The sequence below is a fragment of the Panthera onca genome, chromosome C1 (genome assembly GCF_046562875.1).
Source record: "Panthera onca isolate mPanOnc1 chromosome C1, mPanOnc1 haplotype 2, whole genome shotgun sequence".
Lineage (NCBI taxonomy): Eukaryota > Metazoa > Chordata > Mammalia > Carnivora > Felidae > Panthera > Panthera onca.
In genome coordinates, this window is record NC_138346.1 from 191,303,399 (window position 1) to 191,322,182 (window position 18,784).

Here is an 18,784-nt window from a genome sequence, read left to right on the forward strand (position 1 = left end):
TAAACTGAACACAGCACATTCCCAATTAACTATTAGGTACTAGAACCAAAGTTGTCTCATAGAAATAAAAAGCTTTTACAATGTATTTTTCTTTTTTATTTCAATGTATTTTATGGCTATTTATGAAATTCACATTACTAAAACATAAAAAAGAAACCACTTAAGAGATAGGGGTCTGCCTAGTATCAGAGAAAATCTTATACTGAAGGTAAACTTTCAAAATATCAATCAATTAGTGGTTTAGAAATGTCATTACCATAGTGCATGGGGAAAGGGAAGTAGCAGCCTCAGCCTGGATGATAATTACTTTCTCACTGCTTCTGAAATAGTACATAGGGCCAAATAATTCATGCCTGCCTTTTCCTTTCTTTCTAAACTCCAATACAGGCTTATATTCCAGAAAAGCTACGTTGGGCTACCTCTTTAAACACACCACCACACAAGCAAACATATTTCTAAATGTCTGTTTTTGCTGATATAGACACATGCTGGGATCTGAATATTTAGTCAAAAGCACTTCTGGGACTTACTGGAAAGGACACTGGGGAATGACTGAATCTAATTCTAATTCTGTCAAGCATTCATGAACTTTTAATAGCAAGCAAAGTAATAAGTCATTAAATCTCTACCTTAACTTGTAAGATACCAACTAACAAGTTCTCAATACATTGGCTTGAAGGTAGCAGGTGGATCACAATGACAGTAGTAAAAGCACTGAAATCCAAGGGTAGACTCCAGGGAAAGTTAGACTTTTATTAATCCTCAACCATGGAGACTTAGAAATAGCAAATGTGAGGCTGTTCCAGCACTGGGCTTTTAGAAGCCAAAGGAATATAATTTAACTAATAGCAAGTACTAGAAGAAAGAGGGGTCTGCTTTTTTTTTTTTTTTTTTTTTTAAGTATCAGGATCTGACTCCCTGGGGAAAAGAACAGTTAACTACCTTGCATTGAACAGGATGGCTTAGATAAACAAGTAAACTATACAGCTGCCTGAGGGGAAAAGAACAGTTTTAATCATATCAAAGAGAACAGAGGCAGCACCTAGGCAGGGACACCATTCACCCCTTCCTCTCACTGGCCTTTCCTCCACTGCCTTTTCTGATCCAAAAACACACCAAATCCAGAAACTTCTCTAATCCCACAAGTTTTCTCAGATCAGACCTAGAGGACCCAGAGGAGGGTGATAGAATTACTGTATGGTTTTGGTTAAAAACAAAGATCTAAAAGCCACTTCGAGGTTAAGAAAGGAAGGAAAGGAAGAGCTTGATTCTCTAAGGAAGGACCCAAGTCAGCACCATTGCCATTTCCCTCAGCTTGGAGCCCAGACATCACTTCATCAAACCAGCACCCTCTAGCAGACAGCCTCACAGAACAGGGAAGAGTCCAGGTCCCAGGGCAGCCCTGTTTCCTCAGTACATCTATACACATACTAGGTCCCTAGGTCTGATAGCATCCGGGCTGAGAAGACGTACTGGCCCTTTAAGGAAAGCCACTGGGAAGCCCTCCGTCATTTACCCCACCCTCAAAAGCCCCACAGTAGATTGATTTAGTTAAAGAATACTTCAGTACAAAAGTTACCTGCTCTGCCCCTGGCACATCTCTTCCAGTACAGAACACCGGCAATTCCCAGAACATGAGTCAAAATAAAGATGGTTGATGGCAAATAAGACGAATCTAAGAGAGGCATTTCCACGCTCGACCTTCCTCCTTTCCAGAGTTAGCCACAAGCCCACAGCTCAGCGCAGGCCTCCGAATGCCTTTCTCCTGAGGTTACTGCTGTCCCGTACTATCAGCGCAGAGGCAGAGGCCCGCAGCTCATTGTTGTCAGAAACTTCCTGGCGGCTTCTCCTCCATGTCGCCTCTGACTGTTTTTCAGCAGGCAGTACTACGAGATGGGGCTAAAACTGTACAGTGTATCTCAGACAAAGCCCAGGAAACAACTGGCTAGAGGGGGAGGGGAAAGCGAAGGAGGAACCAGGAGAGTGAAAAGGAGAGCCTAAGCCAGTGCTGAGCTGACTCAAATTCTATCTTTGGCATCCTCTGTTCAGCTTAAACAAACAAACCTCAGACCCCTCTACAAGAAGGGAGGGTGTCAGAGGACGTCACACTCTTAACTTTCCATTCCCGGCCAGGCTGGAACACCAGACTTCAGGATGAAGCCAAAAGAAAAAAGTCACAGAATTACTAGGGAACCACTTGCGGGGAGGGGGCCAAGTACACAAGGATGTATTGTAAGTGTCCATGAGTACCCTGGCCAGTCAGAGGGCAACCCTTCCACACCCATGGCCTGGGAGGGGGAGGCAAGGGACCTGAACATCATGACAGAGAGGATCACATACAGAACAAGCTCCAATGAGCTAGATCTGACATCAAGGCCTGATGAAGATGAACAAGGAGAACAAAAAACCAGTGTGCTTTCAGAGTTGGAAAACCCACCTGATTTCCACTAGCTGCCTGAGGGGATACGAGGATACTCAATGACAGCAGGAAACAATGCCTTCCACAAAGCTAAGGCCTGCTTACAAATGAAAACTTGATACGGAGGCTACAGCAGCAACTGAAAACACTTTACCACTACATATCTACTAGAATGACTCAAATTAAAAAGACTGATCATATCAAGTCTTGGCAAGGATGTGAAGCAACTAGAATTCTCACACACTGCTGGTGAGGGTGTACATGGGCACAACAGCTCTGGTTGGGCAGTTTCTTATAAAGTTGAACGTACACATACCAAATGACCAAGCAACATCACGCCTAGGATTTACCCAGGAAAAGTAAAAACATGTGTTCACACAGAGACCTGTATGTGAACATTAATAGCAGCTTTATTCAAAGTAATGAAAATCTGGAACCAGCCCAAAGTCCATCAACTGGTGGACTAATAAACAAATCCAAACAATGGAGTGCAACACGGCAATGAAAAAGGAACAAACTACAACAGCATAGATGAATCTCAGAAGCATTATACTACATGAAAGAAACGAAACGCAAAAAGCTACATACCGTAGAGTTCCACCCATATGACATTCTAGAACAGCAAAACTATAGGGACAGCAATCAGGTTGGGGAAGACAAAAAGTAAAAACAAACAATCGAATAGTTTGTCACACAAATACAACGGAGATGTTTGTCACACAAATACTAAAAGAGATGAAGACGAAAGGGAGTGCCAATAGAATCATGTTTACAGTTTTATGTTCAGCGAGGGCTTCTCTAATAAGAGCATTAAGCAGAGACCTAAAGACTATGAGCAGGAGCTCCTGGGTGGCTGAGTCAGTTAAGCCTCCAACTCTTGATTTTGGCTCTGGTCAGTGAGGAGCCTGCTTGGGATTCTCTCTCTCCCTCTCTCCCTCTGCCCTTTCTCTGCTCATCCTCTGTCTCTCTCTCAAAATAAATAAACTTAAGTAAATTTAAAAAAGAATATGAGCAAACAAGTCATATGGCTATCCAGAGAAAAGAGGAGCCAAAAAAATTGTTTAAAGCAAGTGCAAAGTCCCTGAGGCAAAAGTAGGTCTGGTGTGTTCAGGGAACATGGAGAAAACTATAATGGTTGGAGCTCAAAGAGAGAAGGGGAGAGTGTCAGGAGATGAAGCAAGAGAGATTATCAGGTCGCCTATGGCTGTGCAGGCCATTTGTAAAGACTTTGGCTTTTATTCTAAGTGAAGTAGGAAACTTTTGGAAAGTTTTGTGTGAAACAGTGACATGACTTAACTTAGGGTTTTAAAAGAATCCTTCTTGCTATTCTATTGAGAACAGATACTGGAAAGCAAGAACAGGAGCAAGGAAACTAGTTAAAACACCATTACAATAATCCAAGTGAAAACTGGTAGCTGAGAAACAACAGCTGGGACCAGAGTGTGGTGTTAGAGCTGGTGAGATGTGGTTACATTCTGGATAAGTTATAAAGAAACAGTCATCAGGATTTGCTGATAGAATGGATGTAGGGGGAGGACAGAAAGAATAGAGTCATGGCTCCAAGAGTTCTGGCCTTAGAAATTGAAAGAACGGAACTGCTACTTCCTGAGTTGGGAAAGACTGTCAGAGAAGCAGAGGGTTTGGGGTTTGTTGGTGATTGTAGCTGTTTGGTTTGGGGGGGGGGGTGCGGGTAGGCAGGAATTCCCATTTGGACACATTAGATTTAAAATGCCCAGTAGACATACCAGTGGAATTTTGAATATGCAGTTGACTATATGAATCTAGGATTTTGGGAAAGACCCAGAATGAGTTTTGAAGCCTGGAAATGGAGTGAGATCACTTGGAGAGTGAACAGAGAAGAGACCAACTTAATGGACTAAGTGCTGGAAACACTATATCAGATGGGGAAGAGTAAGAACCACATAAGAGAGGCCAGGGGGTTAGGAGAACCAAAGAGCATGCTGCCCCAGAAGCCAGGAGAAATGTTTCAAGAAGTAGTAATTAGGGGCACCTGGCTGGCTCAGTTGGTGGAGCATGTGAGTCTGATCTTGGTGTTCTGGGTTTGAGCCCCATGTAGGGTATAGAAATTACATAAAAATAAAATCTTAAAAAAAAAAAAAAGCAGTAATTAACCATGTCAAAGCTATTAATGTGTCATGATGAGGATTGAGAATGGACCACTGAATTTAGCGATGTGGAGGTTGCTGATGACTTTAACAAGGGCAGTTTTGATGCCAGAAATGGCTTGACTGGAATGATTCAGGAAAGAATGGGATTTTTAGGGATATGATGAAGAGCATGGTGACTATAGTTAAAAATCTAAAAATGGATTGCCTATGTGAAAGTTGCTAAGAGAGTAGATCTTAAAAGTGCTCATCACAAGAGGGGCTCCTAGGTGGCTCAGTTGGTCATGCACCTGTCTCTTGGTTTCAGCTCAGGTCATGATCTCACAGTTTGTGAGTTTGAGACCCCCATCAGGCTCTGCGCTGACAGTGTGGAGGCTGCTTGGGATTCTCTCTCTCTCCCTCTCTTTGTGCCCCTCCCCTGCTCTTTCTCTCTCTCAAAATACATAAATAAGCTTTAAAAAAAAATTTTTTTTAAAGTACTCATCAGGAGAAAAAAAAATCTTTTGGTAACTCTATAAGGTGACAGATTTTTTTTTTGGTACTGGTTTGTCAATATCCTTTTTTATTTTTAATTTTATTTTTTATTTTTTAAAATTTACATCCAAATTAGTTAGCATATAGTGCAACAATGATTTCAGGAGTAGATTCCTTAGTGCCTCTTATCCATTTAGCCCATCCCCCCTCCCACAACCCCTCCAGTAACCCTCAGTTTGTTCTCTATATTTATGAGTCTCTTCTGTTTTGTCCCCCTCCCTGTTTTTATATTATTTTTGTTTCCCTTCCCTTATGTTCATCTGTTTTGTCTCTTAATGTCCTCATAAGTGAAGTCATATGATTTTTGTCTTTTTCTGACTAATTTCACTTAGCATAATACCCTCCAGTTCCATCTGTGTAGTTGCAAACGGCAAGATTTCATTCTTTTCGATTGCCAAGTAATACTCCATTGTGTGTGTGTGTGTGTGTGTGTGTGTGTGTGTATGTGGTGTGTGTGTGTATACACACACACACACCACATACACACACACACACACCACATACACACACACACACACTGCATTTTCTTTATCCATTCATCCATCAATGGACATTTGGGCTCTTTCCATACTTTGGCTATTGTTGTTAGTGCTGCTATAAACATGGGGGTGCATGTGTCCCTTCGAAACAGCACACCTGTATCCCGCGGATAAATGCCTAGTCGTGCAATTGCTGGCTCGTGTGGTAGTTCTATTTTTAGTTTTTTGAGGAACCCCCATACTGTTTTCCAGAGTGGCTGCACCAGCTTGCATTCCCAAGGGTGACAGATGTTAACCAGACTTACTGTGGTGATCATTTTGCAATATATGCAAATATCAAATTATTCAAAAAGATTTTTTTAATGTTTATTTATTTTTGAGAGAGAGACAGAGCACAAGCAGGGGAGGGGCAGAGAGAGAGAGGGAGACACAGAATCTGAGGCAGGCTCCAGGCTCTGAGCTGGCAGCACAGAGCCCGATGCAGGGCTCAAACCCACAAACCGTGAGACCATGACCTGAGCTGAAAGTCAGACACTTAACTGACTGAGCCACCCAGGCACCTCGCAAATATCAAAGTATTATGTTGTACACCTACAACTAACATAATGTGTCAATTATACCTCAATTAAGAATGATTTTTTAAGTTAAATATAAAAAAAGAATGGGAGAAGAATTAGTGACAACAAAGTAAAAACAACTCAAGGAATGTTACTGTAAAGAAGAGCAGAGAGAGGGACCTAGGATCAAGAGAATTTTTCTTTTTCTTCTTTTTTTTTTTTTTGAGAATTTTTCTTGGCATGTGAAATGTACTAGTGTTTGCTGAAAGGAATAAAGGCTACGGAAGGAAAACCAATAGTGCAATCCAGTGGAAACTAAGCCAGAGCCTCTTCTGGAGCAGGGCTCTCATGTGAAACAGAGCATTTCATCCATCCATCCATTCACTCATTCAATTTGCTTTATTTTATTTTATTATTTTAGAGAGAGCATGCGCGCAAGTGGAGGAGATGGGCAGAGGGAAGGAGTAAGAATCTCAAGCAGGTTCCATGCTTGGCATGGAGTCCAATGTGGGGTTCAATCCCACGACCCTGGGATCATGACCTGAGCCAAAATCAAGAGTCGGTTGCTCAACCGACTGAGCCACCCAGGTGTCTGCATTCATTCAATATAAAAACATGGAGCATCATGCTAGACACAGTGGACACAAAGATGATGATGATGTACCCCTTACTATAGACAAGCCCTGGAGCTGTGATGGCCAAAGAAGATGAAAGGGCATTTATTATAATATACTATACTAATACTGCAATATACTAACATTTATTAAGTGGCTACTATAGAGTATCTTCACATCTGTTACTTCATTTAATCTCGATAATATTATCAGTATTAGTTAATATTTTATTATTATATATTGTTAATACTACAAATGGGGACATCTTATAAATAATTTAATAAATCTTATAAATTTTGTATAAATCTTTATAAATTTTATAAATTAAATTTATAAATAATTTTATAAATAATTTTATAAATGTTAGGGGGCTCCTAACATTGTATGTCACATGTACTCAAATTTTTTAAATAAATTTTTTGATAAAAATAAAAAAGAAATTGAGGCTCAGAAAATTCAAATTATTTTGCCCAAAGTTACAAAGTAAGAGAGTGAACTGGCATCTGAACTTTTATCTGCCTGATTTCAAACCAGTGTATTTTATCACACTGACTCCCTTTACTAAAATGTTCTGGCAAACTAACTATACTAACTTGAAGTTAAACAATTTAGGTATTTATATGTCTGGAATACTTCCTCCTTACACATACTGTACATAGCCTGACCTGACTCTAAGGAAAGCATCTCAACTTCAACACAGAACATCACACTGCTAGTGCTGCCTATATCACCTCATACAACTGTCTTTTGGCAATCTTATAAATATCTTCACCATATTTTATTTCCCAAAGTTAAAACCATTTCTCTGCCTCACTGCAAAACTATCTTAAATTAGAAAATCACATATCACATGCTTGTGCCATTCAAAAACACCTAGGAAATTTGAAGGAAAAAAAATCCACAGCACTCAAGTATCAAGATATATTCTGAACTTACTATTATTATTAGAGAAGACAATGGAAGGTATCCAAGGTAATTTACTCTTCATAAGATGGCATGCTATACCTTGGATACAACCATTTTTCTACATATGACAGGTAATAAGTTTTGTTTCCAGGCTTTCTATATATGCACGTTTGTCTGAAGGAATAAAGAAGAGAAGGGGAACTGCTTCTGTGAAAATAAAATAAATTTTTCACTTAGCAAAACTAAGATGGATCTGTGTGCTGTCATTTATAGGAAGTGGTTAGAAGCTGGCAGGAGGGAGTGACTGGGGTTTTTTTTAGAGATCATTTATTATACAAAGAATGGGCCTTTTAAAGTCATATTTAGCACCCCCCAGGATATCCCTTCCCTACAGCCAATGGGCAGGGCCCCAAACCACCAAAGAAGCCCTGTAAAAGCAAGACTCTAACCTTCATTAAGATTTGAGACCTGCCTCCCTTTAAGATTATTTCACTCCCAAGAATTTAAGGTGGTCACCCACAGCCATTACCCACAAGAAATCTCAAAACAAGACAACACCCCAGAATCACTTTCATGTCTGCGACTGAGGTGACAGCAGGTCTGTGAGAAGGGGCGCTGTGACTGTTATTCAAGCTGCCATGGAGTTATACGTGGTCTCAAAATAACTGACATCCACAGCCTCTGAACTTGAGCAGATACAGACTAATAACTCAGGAGCCATTTAGTCATTCATTCATTCATTCATTCATTTATAATTTATTTATTTTGAAAGAGAGCACGTGAGTGGGGTAGGCCAGAAAAAGAGGGGAGAGAGAGAATCTCAAGCAGGCCCCTCACTGTCAGCGCAGAACCCAATGCAGGGCTTGAACCCACAAACTGTGAGATCATGACCTGAGTTGAAACCAAGAGTTGGACACTCAACCTACTGAACCACCCAGGCGCCTCAAGATCCATTTAATAGACTGAAATCTGGGGATGACTGGGTAACTCAGTCAGTTAAGCATCTGACTCTTGATTTCAGCTTAGGTCATGATCTCACAGTTTGTGGGTTTAAGTTCCACATTAGGCTCTGTGCTGATGGCACAGAGTCTGCTTGGGATTCCCTCTCTCCTTTCTCTACCCCTCTCCTGCTCCTGCTCCTGCTCATGTGTACATGCTCTCTCTCTCTCTCTCTCTCTCTCTCTCGCTCTCTCAAAAGTTAATAAATAAACTTTATAAAAATAAAAAAAATAAAAGACTGAAATCTGGAAAAATAATGCTTACAAAGAGGATACTTTTTTTTAAAACAACAGATATACCTGAGATTAAAACTGTGGTAGAGATTAGTATGTGGCTGTTGTCAATGGAAACCTTGGACTTCTGGGAACGACAGGATCCAGACATCAAAGCCTGGCCCCGAGCTCTGGTCATCTGTCTCCTGCCATGAGTCCAGTAGGCATCTAACTACGGATAGGCAGAGGATGTGTGCTTCACAGTAGCTAATTAGGAGACATTGTGACTCCTGTCTCTAATGTTTAGCAATGTAGGATTATGAAAACAATAAATATGCAAAGGCCCAGAATGCCTACAAAGAATATTCTACATACCCAAGTATCAGTGAATACAATAATGGTAGGAAATTTTCCCAAATTTTTTGCTCAGTACCCTAGATGCCATTATAGTAGTGTGGTAATTACAAGCTCAGTCTGAAGCCAGACTGCCTACATTCAAATCCAGACTTTACAATATATGTCACATCAGCACCTTTGGGCAAACTATTTAATTCACCGCATACAGCCTCAATTTCCTCATCTGTAAAATGATGACACTAACAGTACCTGTCTCATAGAGTGAGTTAATGCGTTTAAGGTGCTTAGATCGTGCCTGGCACACAGTATGTGCTCAATAATTATTGGCTATTATTATCATTATTTGGAGGAGCAGCATACAAGCCACATCTGACCACAAGGATCTCTGAATACTGTTCAGACTGTATAAAACTTTGGTAAACTGATAATTTGCCTAATTTGCCTAATCCCAGTCTGCCAGTCCTGTCCATATTCACTGCGAGATTAATATCCCAGAAGCATGCATAATGACCAGTATATCTTAAATGCTCAATAAATGTTCATTTGTAATTTCATTCTAAAACTTTCAATTTCCCACTGTCAGCAAATTAAATTCAAAAAACTCTCTCTGGCTTTACAGTGTTTTCCTCATTTAACCTGGAATGTATTTCCTTCTCATCTCCACTCCAATCAAAATCCCATTCATATGGACCAGCTTAAAGCCAATATTGCCACAGATTTTTCCCTGGTGACTCCCTCCATCCCAGTCAGAAGTAAACATCTCCTTCTCTTGAGATTATATTATATTTTGTTTCTCTCTCATGACATTTAGCACTTTCTATTTTATAATATAGTTTTGTGCTTATTTTTGCTCTCTCACTAAAGTTTTCAAAGCTAGATGAATTCTGCTTCTCTATATGAAATCTCATAACTTAACAACTATTTGTGTAATGGGTCCAAAGAGCACTGTGAGAGCCAGGAGTATAAAGGCAAAACATACTGGAATGAGTTAAACAGGGTCCAGTAAACCATGGAGATTCACAAAATATAAGCATTTCTTGGGAATGAATCTATTTTGACTGCAAAAACATACACCAGAGAGCAAATGCCTGGAAAACTATTCATCTTGTGGCAGGAATAACTCAATATACTTCTTTAGACAGACAGACCCAGCAGATATAACTAACAGAGGAACTGAACCACTTTTAACGGAATTCCAAATCTACCTGGGGGTTTAAGGAAAAAAGTGACTCCAAGAACACAAATACAGGTTTTCCTTTTTCTTAAAGCTGGCAAGAAGTCAATTTACTGATTCAAAAATTCCACTTCTAGAAATCTCTCCAGACATGGCATTCTACCCCAACATCCAAACTCTGGGTGGCCTTCTTGTCCAACTCAGCAATTTAGTTAGGCCCTTACCCTTGAAAAAAAGAAAGAAAAATGAAAGTAAAAGTAAAGATTAAAGGTGAAAAGTAAAATGGGTGATGTTCTGGGGTAGCACCTAGAAAACTCATTCTTTATTTTTAATGGAGGTCATAAAGACAGTGGACCACTATTTTAAAGAATTTATTTTGAGGGTACTTGGGTGGCTCAACTGTTGGTATCAGCTCAGATCTTGATCTCACTATCCTGAGATCGAGTCCTGTGTCGGGCTCCATGCTGAGCATAGAGCCTGTTTGGGATTCTCTCTCTCCCTCTCTCTCTGCCCCTCTGCCATTCATGCTATCTCTCTCTCTCAAAATAAATAAATAAACTTAAAAAAAAAAAAAAAAGATTTTACTTTTAAGTAATCTCTACATCCAACGTGGGGCTGGAGCTTACAACTCCCAAGATCAAGAGTCCACATGCTCTACTACTAACTGAGCCAGTCAGGTGCCCCTAGGAAACTCATTCTTTTTTTTTTTTTTTTTTTTTATGTTTTTAAATTTATTTTTGAGAAAGAGAGAGAGAGAGAGCACGCACAAGCAGGTGAGGGGCAGAGGAAGGGGACAGAGGATCCAAAGTGGGCTCTGTGTAGAAAGCAGAGAGCCCAATGTGGGGCTGGAACTCATAAACCATGAGATCATGACCTGAGCCAAAGCTGGACATTTAACCAACTGAGTCACAGAGGCACCCCCTTTTTTTTAATGTTTATTTTTATTTATTTATTTTTTTTTTTTTTTGAGAGAGAGAGAGAGAGATCTGGTGAGTGGCAGAGAGAGAGAGGGGGACAGAGGATCGGATGTGGGCTCGTGCTGACAGCAGACAGCCTGATGCAGGGCTAGAACTCACGAACCATGAGACAATGACCTAAGCCAGTCAGACACTTAACCAACTGAGTCACCCAGGCACCCTGGATACTCATTCTTAAAACAAAAATGCCTCTCTCTCTGCGCAGGGCTCTAAACTTAACAGTCTGTTAACCAAACCCAGATTCAAATGCTGACTTTACAGTTTCTGGGTATGTGTCTATGAACCAATTAATCTCTTTAATCTTCAGTTTCTTCATTTGTAAAATAGGGATAATAAAATCACCTCTTTGTGGTGTTACAACGGGGATTAAGTGAGAAAACACATGGACTACCTGGCACACAATAAGCATTCACTATTAACTGTTTAAAAAAAAAAAACATTAAACATGAACTCATTCAGGTTAGCCATTGTTATTATTGTTACTCTATTAGAGCATTTATGCCCCAGCAGGGTAACGAGACACCTTCCATGGGCAATGTGAGGAGATAAGTCAAGGTAAAATATGTGGTATTTAAACAGCTCTAAGCCACCAACTCAATAAATAAATCAAATTAGACTTCAATGGCACTGCTTCAAAACGAGAAAGGACAAGAATATTTAGTCCATCTTAATATCCATATTATTATTTTAAATAATCTCTCTCTCTTTGGGATTCAGACCATTTCCCCCCAACAAAGTAATAATGAAATCTAGAGCGATTAGATTTTTTTCCTGGAAATTCTGGTAGCCAGTATCTTCAATAAACGGAGAAGATTCAAGGAAAAGAAGCCCTGTCTATGGAGACTGCTCTCGACTTTTGCTAAGGATTGTTATTTTTGTCCAGAAACATCTCTCATTACAAGTGAATTCATGATGGAGAGTAGCACCTGACTCCTATCCAGCCTAAACACATTTTTTAAATGCTTTTCCAAATAAAAACAGTTTCAATGGCAAACATCTTGCAGTGTGGTCTAAGAAACATGTGATCCATTTTAGTTTCTCTGAGACACCTTGGAACACAAGAGGGCAGAACGGGTATGCAGCTGACAAAGGGTCAGGAACTCAACAATAAGGTAACCAGTCAGCCTTGAGAATGCTAGTAGGTAGCTATACTCAAGGCTCAGAAGAAGAGTCCGGGCCAAGATAAGAGGTAGGTAAGAGAGACCAACTTAAACTATTTATCCATGGAAACCAAGCTATGCACACAAACAAACGGCTAATTTTAGATCTCTGTGAGATGGTTTTCTAGATCCTGGCAGTAGCCTAAATGATAAAGAGAAAAAACTTGTCACCTGAACACAAAGACAGATTTGTCAGCTTCTTTACACCTATGGACCCCTGGAGCCTGCTCTGAATCCTAATCCACAACATGAGAATCATTTGGTCTTTCTACCACCAGGCCCTGCTTATCTTCTAATAAAACCTGCTCTCATGAACCCTCACTAGGGTCCAAGGACCAAACTCAAATAAACGTGCCTAACAGGATCTCCTCTAGTAGTATCACAAAATACTAATTATGGGACCCTAGGGGCGCCACTTAATATTTCTGAATATTTCCTAAAATGTACAATGTGTATAAAAATACCTATTTCTCGGGGGGCGCCTGGGTGGCTCAGTTGGTTAAGAGTCCAACCTCAGCTCAGGTCATGATCTCAGTCCATGGGTTCAAGCCCCCCATGTGGGGCTCTGTGCTGTCAGCTCAGAGCCTGGAGCCTGCTTCCGATTCTACGTTTCCCTCTCTCTCTGCCCTTCCCCCACTCGCACTCTGTCTCTCCCTCTCTCTCAAAAGTAAGTAAACATTAAAAATAAAAAAAAACAAAAAACTATTTCTAGGAGTTGTAGTAGGTAAGTATACATCAGATGCTTAATAAACAGTTTTCTTTCCTTGTCTCCTTTCACTTTGTTAAAAAAAGTCTCTTCCAATCTTATTTATAAAACCAATTCCATCTCAGCTTTGGCTTCTTGTCTCACCTAGCATTTGGAATAATCTGTTCTTCATATATTCAGTAGATTTACAAATTTCTTAATACAAGTTCACATTTTTTTTTTTTAATTTTTTTTTCAACGTTTTTTATTTATTTTTGGGACAGAGAGAGGCAGAGCATGAACGGGGGAGGGGCAGAGAGAGAGGGAGACACAGAATCGGAAACAGGCTCCAGGCTCCGAGCCGTCAGCCCAGAGCCTGACGCGGGGCTCGAACTCACGGACCGCGAGATCGTGACCTGGCTGAAGTCGGACGCTCAACCGACTGCGCCACCCAGGCGCCCCTAAGTTCACATTTTTTATTTCTGTTCTAATGTTTATTTAAAAAAAGTGCTCAATATACAAAGATGTCACAACAAAGACGAGGAATATGGTTGGTCTACCGTAAGATTAGTGAGTTTCTCTCATTTGGAGCTTAAACCCCCAGTGACCCCTACTGGACAAAGACAGATACAGAAGACTGAGTTTTATAACGAAGACAAAGATTCTGTGACTGCTTTTACTCTAGTGAAATTCGCACACATAGAACTTTCATAACACAAGCTCAAGCTTGCCTCAAAACCCACACACACATAATATAAAAGGCAGGGATGCTAGGTGTAGTCAGCTCTCTCCTTTCATGAACACATTATCACCTCAAAGTTGGTTGGCATATTGGCTGCCCCAACTGGATCCCCAGTATTCACAGCTTTCTGGTAAGTTCTTACAGAGAAAAGAACAGACACAGAAGAAGCAGTCACTGGCACATAATCCCTACCCCCCACTACCCTGAATTTTTCCATTTCCAAAGCTGACTCACTCTCAGCTCGGCCCAGGCTCCTCACCAGCAGTCAGGGTCACTATGTGTGCCCAGTGAGTAATGCTTCCCCGATGCATCCTCGCAGCTGCCTCTGACTTAACAAGTCATAAAAGGAAATCTGGGTAACAGTTTTAAGGAAAGAGAACACATGCTCCATCCTGGAAACAGGGATAGTTCCTCTCAGCCCTCTGCAGGGACTCAGAGCTATAGTGAATTCCCTCTAATGGCAGCCAGGTGGCAATGCAGAAACAGCCGAAGGCAGAAATACCAATGAGTACAATAAATCCCTACTCTCTAAAATCTGAGGGCAACAGATTCTACTTTGGATAAAACCAAAAGTATTGAGCATTAGGCAGAGCCCAACCCAGCCTACAGATTGGTTATGGCTCATCTACCATAGACTGCTTGTCCAGCAACAGCTTGCTCAGTGGAGACTGCAAGCCAGACTCAGTATCAAACCATCTACCATCACTCAGCCTCATCTGTAAGGCAAAACCCCAATGAAAACCAAATCTCAAAGAAAGGGAGCAGCCTAAAGAACTGCCCATCATCTATCCTCAAGTTCCCAAAGTAGGTGATGAGGAAATGAGGAAAAGAATGACATCTGGGTTTTTGATTAGTGACTGGCATATCTGATATTCAACAAATCCTAAATGAACAATAGTTGTAGTTCAACTTTCTCCCAAAGGACATTCCTGGAGCATCTAAATCTCCAAAGCTTATCTCAAACATTCTGAAAATGACCATCAAGAGCTAAATAATTTTTGACACAATTTACTTTGAGCAATAATCTTTGATGAATTATCAAACAGCAAAACTTCAATTAACTAGGACTCAACTAAATTGGGTCTACTCTACTGTTAGGTGAAAGGTGAAAAAGAATCACTCCTGATACACAGTATCATTAATTTTTTTAAATTTCCTTGAAATCAGGGCACTTTCAGTATAGCTGCCTACATTTTTCTTTTACCTATAATCCACGGGTCCTTGATGCCTTGGAATGAAACTATTACCCAGCCAATTTTTAGCTAAACTTATAATATTGAAGATCCTAACTTATCAAAAAGAAAAGAAAAGAGAGAGAGAGAGAGAGAGAGAGAGAGAGAGAGAGAAAGAGAGGGAGAGAGGGAAGGAAGGAGAGGAAAAATTACCTATGATATTACCTATGACAAAATTACCTGATTACTAAGATCAAAAAGATATGTATAAAAATTTTCAAAAAGAGTGAAACAAAAAGTGCCCTTTGGCTAACCCTGTATTAATGAGAATATTTAATTAAACACATATCAGATTTTATCACTACATTTAGCAGTTTGAGAACTAGAAAAGGAGGTGATATCTCCAGTCCTGACTAGTTTATCATATGACTAAAAGATCATTTAATCACACTGGATCTGTTTATTCATTCATAAAATGAGGTGACATTCTAGATCTCTACATTCTTTGCTAGCCCTAAACTTCTGTGGTTCTGTGAAATATCTAGTTGCCTGGGATTTGTGTTGTTACCTATAACAACAACAACAAATTACAAAGCGGTCTTATAATACCCTTTTAGACCTTACAATCTAACCAGGGAAGTGGCATGTGTATAAATAATTATAGCATAAGGCAGTATGCTGTGTCATGAGGGTGGCAAGACCACGAGAATTCAGTGAACAAGAAATTTAGGAATGCAGTCAATGGAATGGTCATTTCCAGTTGGAGAAATTGGGGGTGGGGGGAGGCTTCCCTGTATGAGGCACATAAACTGGGTTTAGGAGAACATGTAGGATGTCAACATTCTAAAATCAAAAAGAGCACACATTCCAGGAAGAAAGATAACCTGAGCAAGAAAATGAAAACAAGAAAGAAATAAAACTAGAGCACAGAGTTTGTGCATTTGAGAGTGAACGAGCAAGAAGTTTGGAAGATTCACTTCTGCCAACTTTAGGTTCTATGCGGCAGACTTAACACGCACATTTATCTCCATTCTTTCTGAAACCTCAGGAAAATGACAGTCAAGGGATAAAAACAGGACAAACCCACAGAAAAGAATAAAAATATCAACAGAAGTTTCAAAAACCACAGCATGGATAGATCAACGTTCACTAATTTAAATTTCAGCTTAATCTTTCTGCTAAGTGCCTGTGAAGAATGGGGAACAAGAAGAAACCAGGGAAACTGCTGCAGGGCTCCAGAAAGTCTGGGGAACTGGATGCATCAGGGGTCGCTGTAGGCTTGAGGGCAAGGGGTAGAAAGCTGCATGATGAGGCTGAATACAAGACATGTTCAAAGTCGTGAGGCCCACATGAGGTCAGAAGTGTGCTTCACTAATAACAGGGGTATTCAGTGAAATCTGACATAATGAACAAGACGCTCCCCTCTGCCCCACTGTCCAGACTGGCAACCCCAGAGCTCTGGCTGCCAGGCTTAAAAGGCCCCAGACGAAGACTGGCCAATTCCTCTCTGGAGAAAAAGACCTCCCCTACCTGATAATTCATTAAGAACACACCAGTCAACAAGTCAGCTTGTTAGGCTTAGCTTTTTAAGAGCTAAGTCTTATATATGAAGATCACCAAGAAACATCAGACATTTTAACAGCATCTCTAAGGTGAAAGACAGAGACCAAAATGAACAAACAAAAGGAGCCTGAAACAGAGACAGGGGCACCTGGGCAGCTCAGTTGGTTAAGCGTCCGACTTCGGCTCAAGTAATGATCTCACAAAGATCTCATGGTTCGTGGGTTCAAGCCTCACATCAGGCTCTGTGCTAACAGTACACAACCTGCTTGGGATTCTCTCTCTCTCTCTCTCTCTCTCTCTCTCTCTCTCTCTCTCCCTCTCTGCCCCTTCCCTGTGTGCGGGCATTCGCTCTCTCTCGCTCTCTCTCAAAAATAAATAAACTTAAAAAAAAAAGGCAACAAACAGAGACAATATTAGAAGCAGAGGAAAACATTGAGGGGGTTGAGGGCACTGTAATTAATATCCTCAGAATGCACTAACAAGTAATATTGCCATAAAACAAGAACAAGTAGTATAAAAAGGAACACTCAGAAAATCTTTTAAATGCTCAGAAATAAAAAATACGACAACAGAAATAAACCATTGTAAAGAAGAGTTGGAAGATATTGCTGAGGATCTTTACCATAAACTAAAACAAAAAGACAAAGATAGAGGAAATACAGGGAAGGAAATATTCAGAGAAGCCATCAAATTAGCTCAATATCCAGCTAACAGAAGTATCAGAAAGAGAAAATGGAAGGGTGGAAATTATCAAAGAACTAATAAATGAAAGATGTGTTTTCAAATGAAAAAGACCTAAGGAGAACTCAACTCAGCAAATTAAAAAAGATCCTCTCCAATGCACATCATCACAATGTTTCAGAACACCAGAGACAAAAATGAAATCCTAAGAGCTGTTGAAAAAAAAATAGGTCACAAACAAAATTCAGAAAGCAGAATGGCATTGGACTTCTCAGTAGCAGCACAGGAAGGCAGAGGGAGGATTGTCTTCAAAACTCTGATGGAACACCATTTGCAAACTAGAAGGCTATACTCAAACTCTTAATCAAATGAAAAGTAGAATAAAGACATTTTCAGATAAGCAAAGTCTCAAAAATATTTACTTCTCATGTATCTTTTCTTAGGAAACTACTCTAAGGTATATTCCAATGAAGGAATGGAGTAAACCAAGAAAAATGGCAGCGTGAGATACAGGAAACATGGGATTGAACACAGAAGAGAGGTAAATGAATTTCCCAATATGATGGTGCAGGAAAAGTCCCAGAATGACAACTTTACTCAAGGCTTGAGTTGGAGAACAAAACTGGAGAAAAGAAACTCCTGGGGAATTTCTCCAAAGATTATTAAAAATATATACATATGTATATTATTTGATATGTTCCAACATACTGAGAGCTGTCTTACAGTCCCCATGGGAGAGCATGGAGTTAGGGCCAAGAAAACAAGTGATAAAATAAGGCAATTAATTCCAGGGGGAAAAAAGTCAGTCAAGAAAGGAAATGTAATTATAAAATACTGTGTGGCTCACCTTTAAGCAAATATTTATATGACCATAATAATCTAAACACTGAATACCACACAATGGAAATAATGTGTGACAATGAGAAAAGGGAGAAGAGGGAAGAGGGCGGGGATGAAAGAACTAAATCCTAATTTTCTATAGCTGATTATCAACAGATAATGTCAAAAAATGAAAAATCAAGAAGCAGTAAAACAAGGGTATATTTACAAAATGTAGTAGGGGGCACCTGGGTGGCTCAGTCAGTTAAGCGTCCAACTCTCCATTTTGGCTTAGGTCATGATTTCATGGTTTGTGGGTTCAAGCCCCACATTGGGCTCCATGCTAACAGTGCAGAGCCTGCTTGGGATTCTCTTTCTCCCTCTCTCTCTGCCCCTCCCTGACTCGTGCCTTCTCTCTCTCAAAATAAATAAATAAACTTAAAAAAAGAGAGAGAGAAAGAAATGTAGTAGAGGTGTGCCTGGCTGGCTCAATTAGAACATGTGACTCTTGATCTCGGGGTTGTGAGTTCAAGCACCCTGTTGGGCTGGAAGCTACTTTAAAGAAAAAGAAAGAGGGGGTGGGCCTTGGTGGCTCAGGGGTTAAGCAT

General features: G+C 40.2%; 1 protein-coding gene across 27 annotated transcripts in view; it reads right to left on the bottom strand.

The window, feature by feature from the left end:
* Positions 1–18,784, bottom strand: part of MACF1 (microtubule actin crosslinking factor 1) — a 330,331-nt gene that overhangs the window by 227,320 nt on the left and 84,227 nt on the right. The window contains exon 1 of one of the 27 annotated variants that reach the window (XM_060623632.3): positions 1,580–2,018. The exons of the other annotated variants lie outside the window; for them this stretch is intronic. Within the exon in view, the coding sequence (XP_060479615.3) occupies positions 1,580–1,688 (109 nt within the window). The 5' untranslated portion in view covers positions 1,689–2,018. Of the gene's footprint in view, positions 1–1,579; positions 2,019–18,784 lie in introns of those variants that run through there. 27 annotated transcript variants of the gene reach the window in all.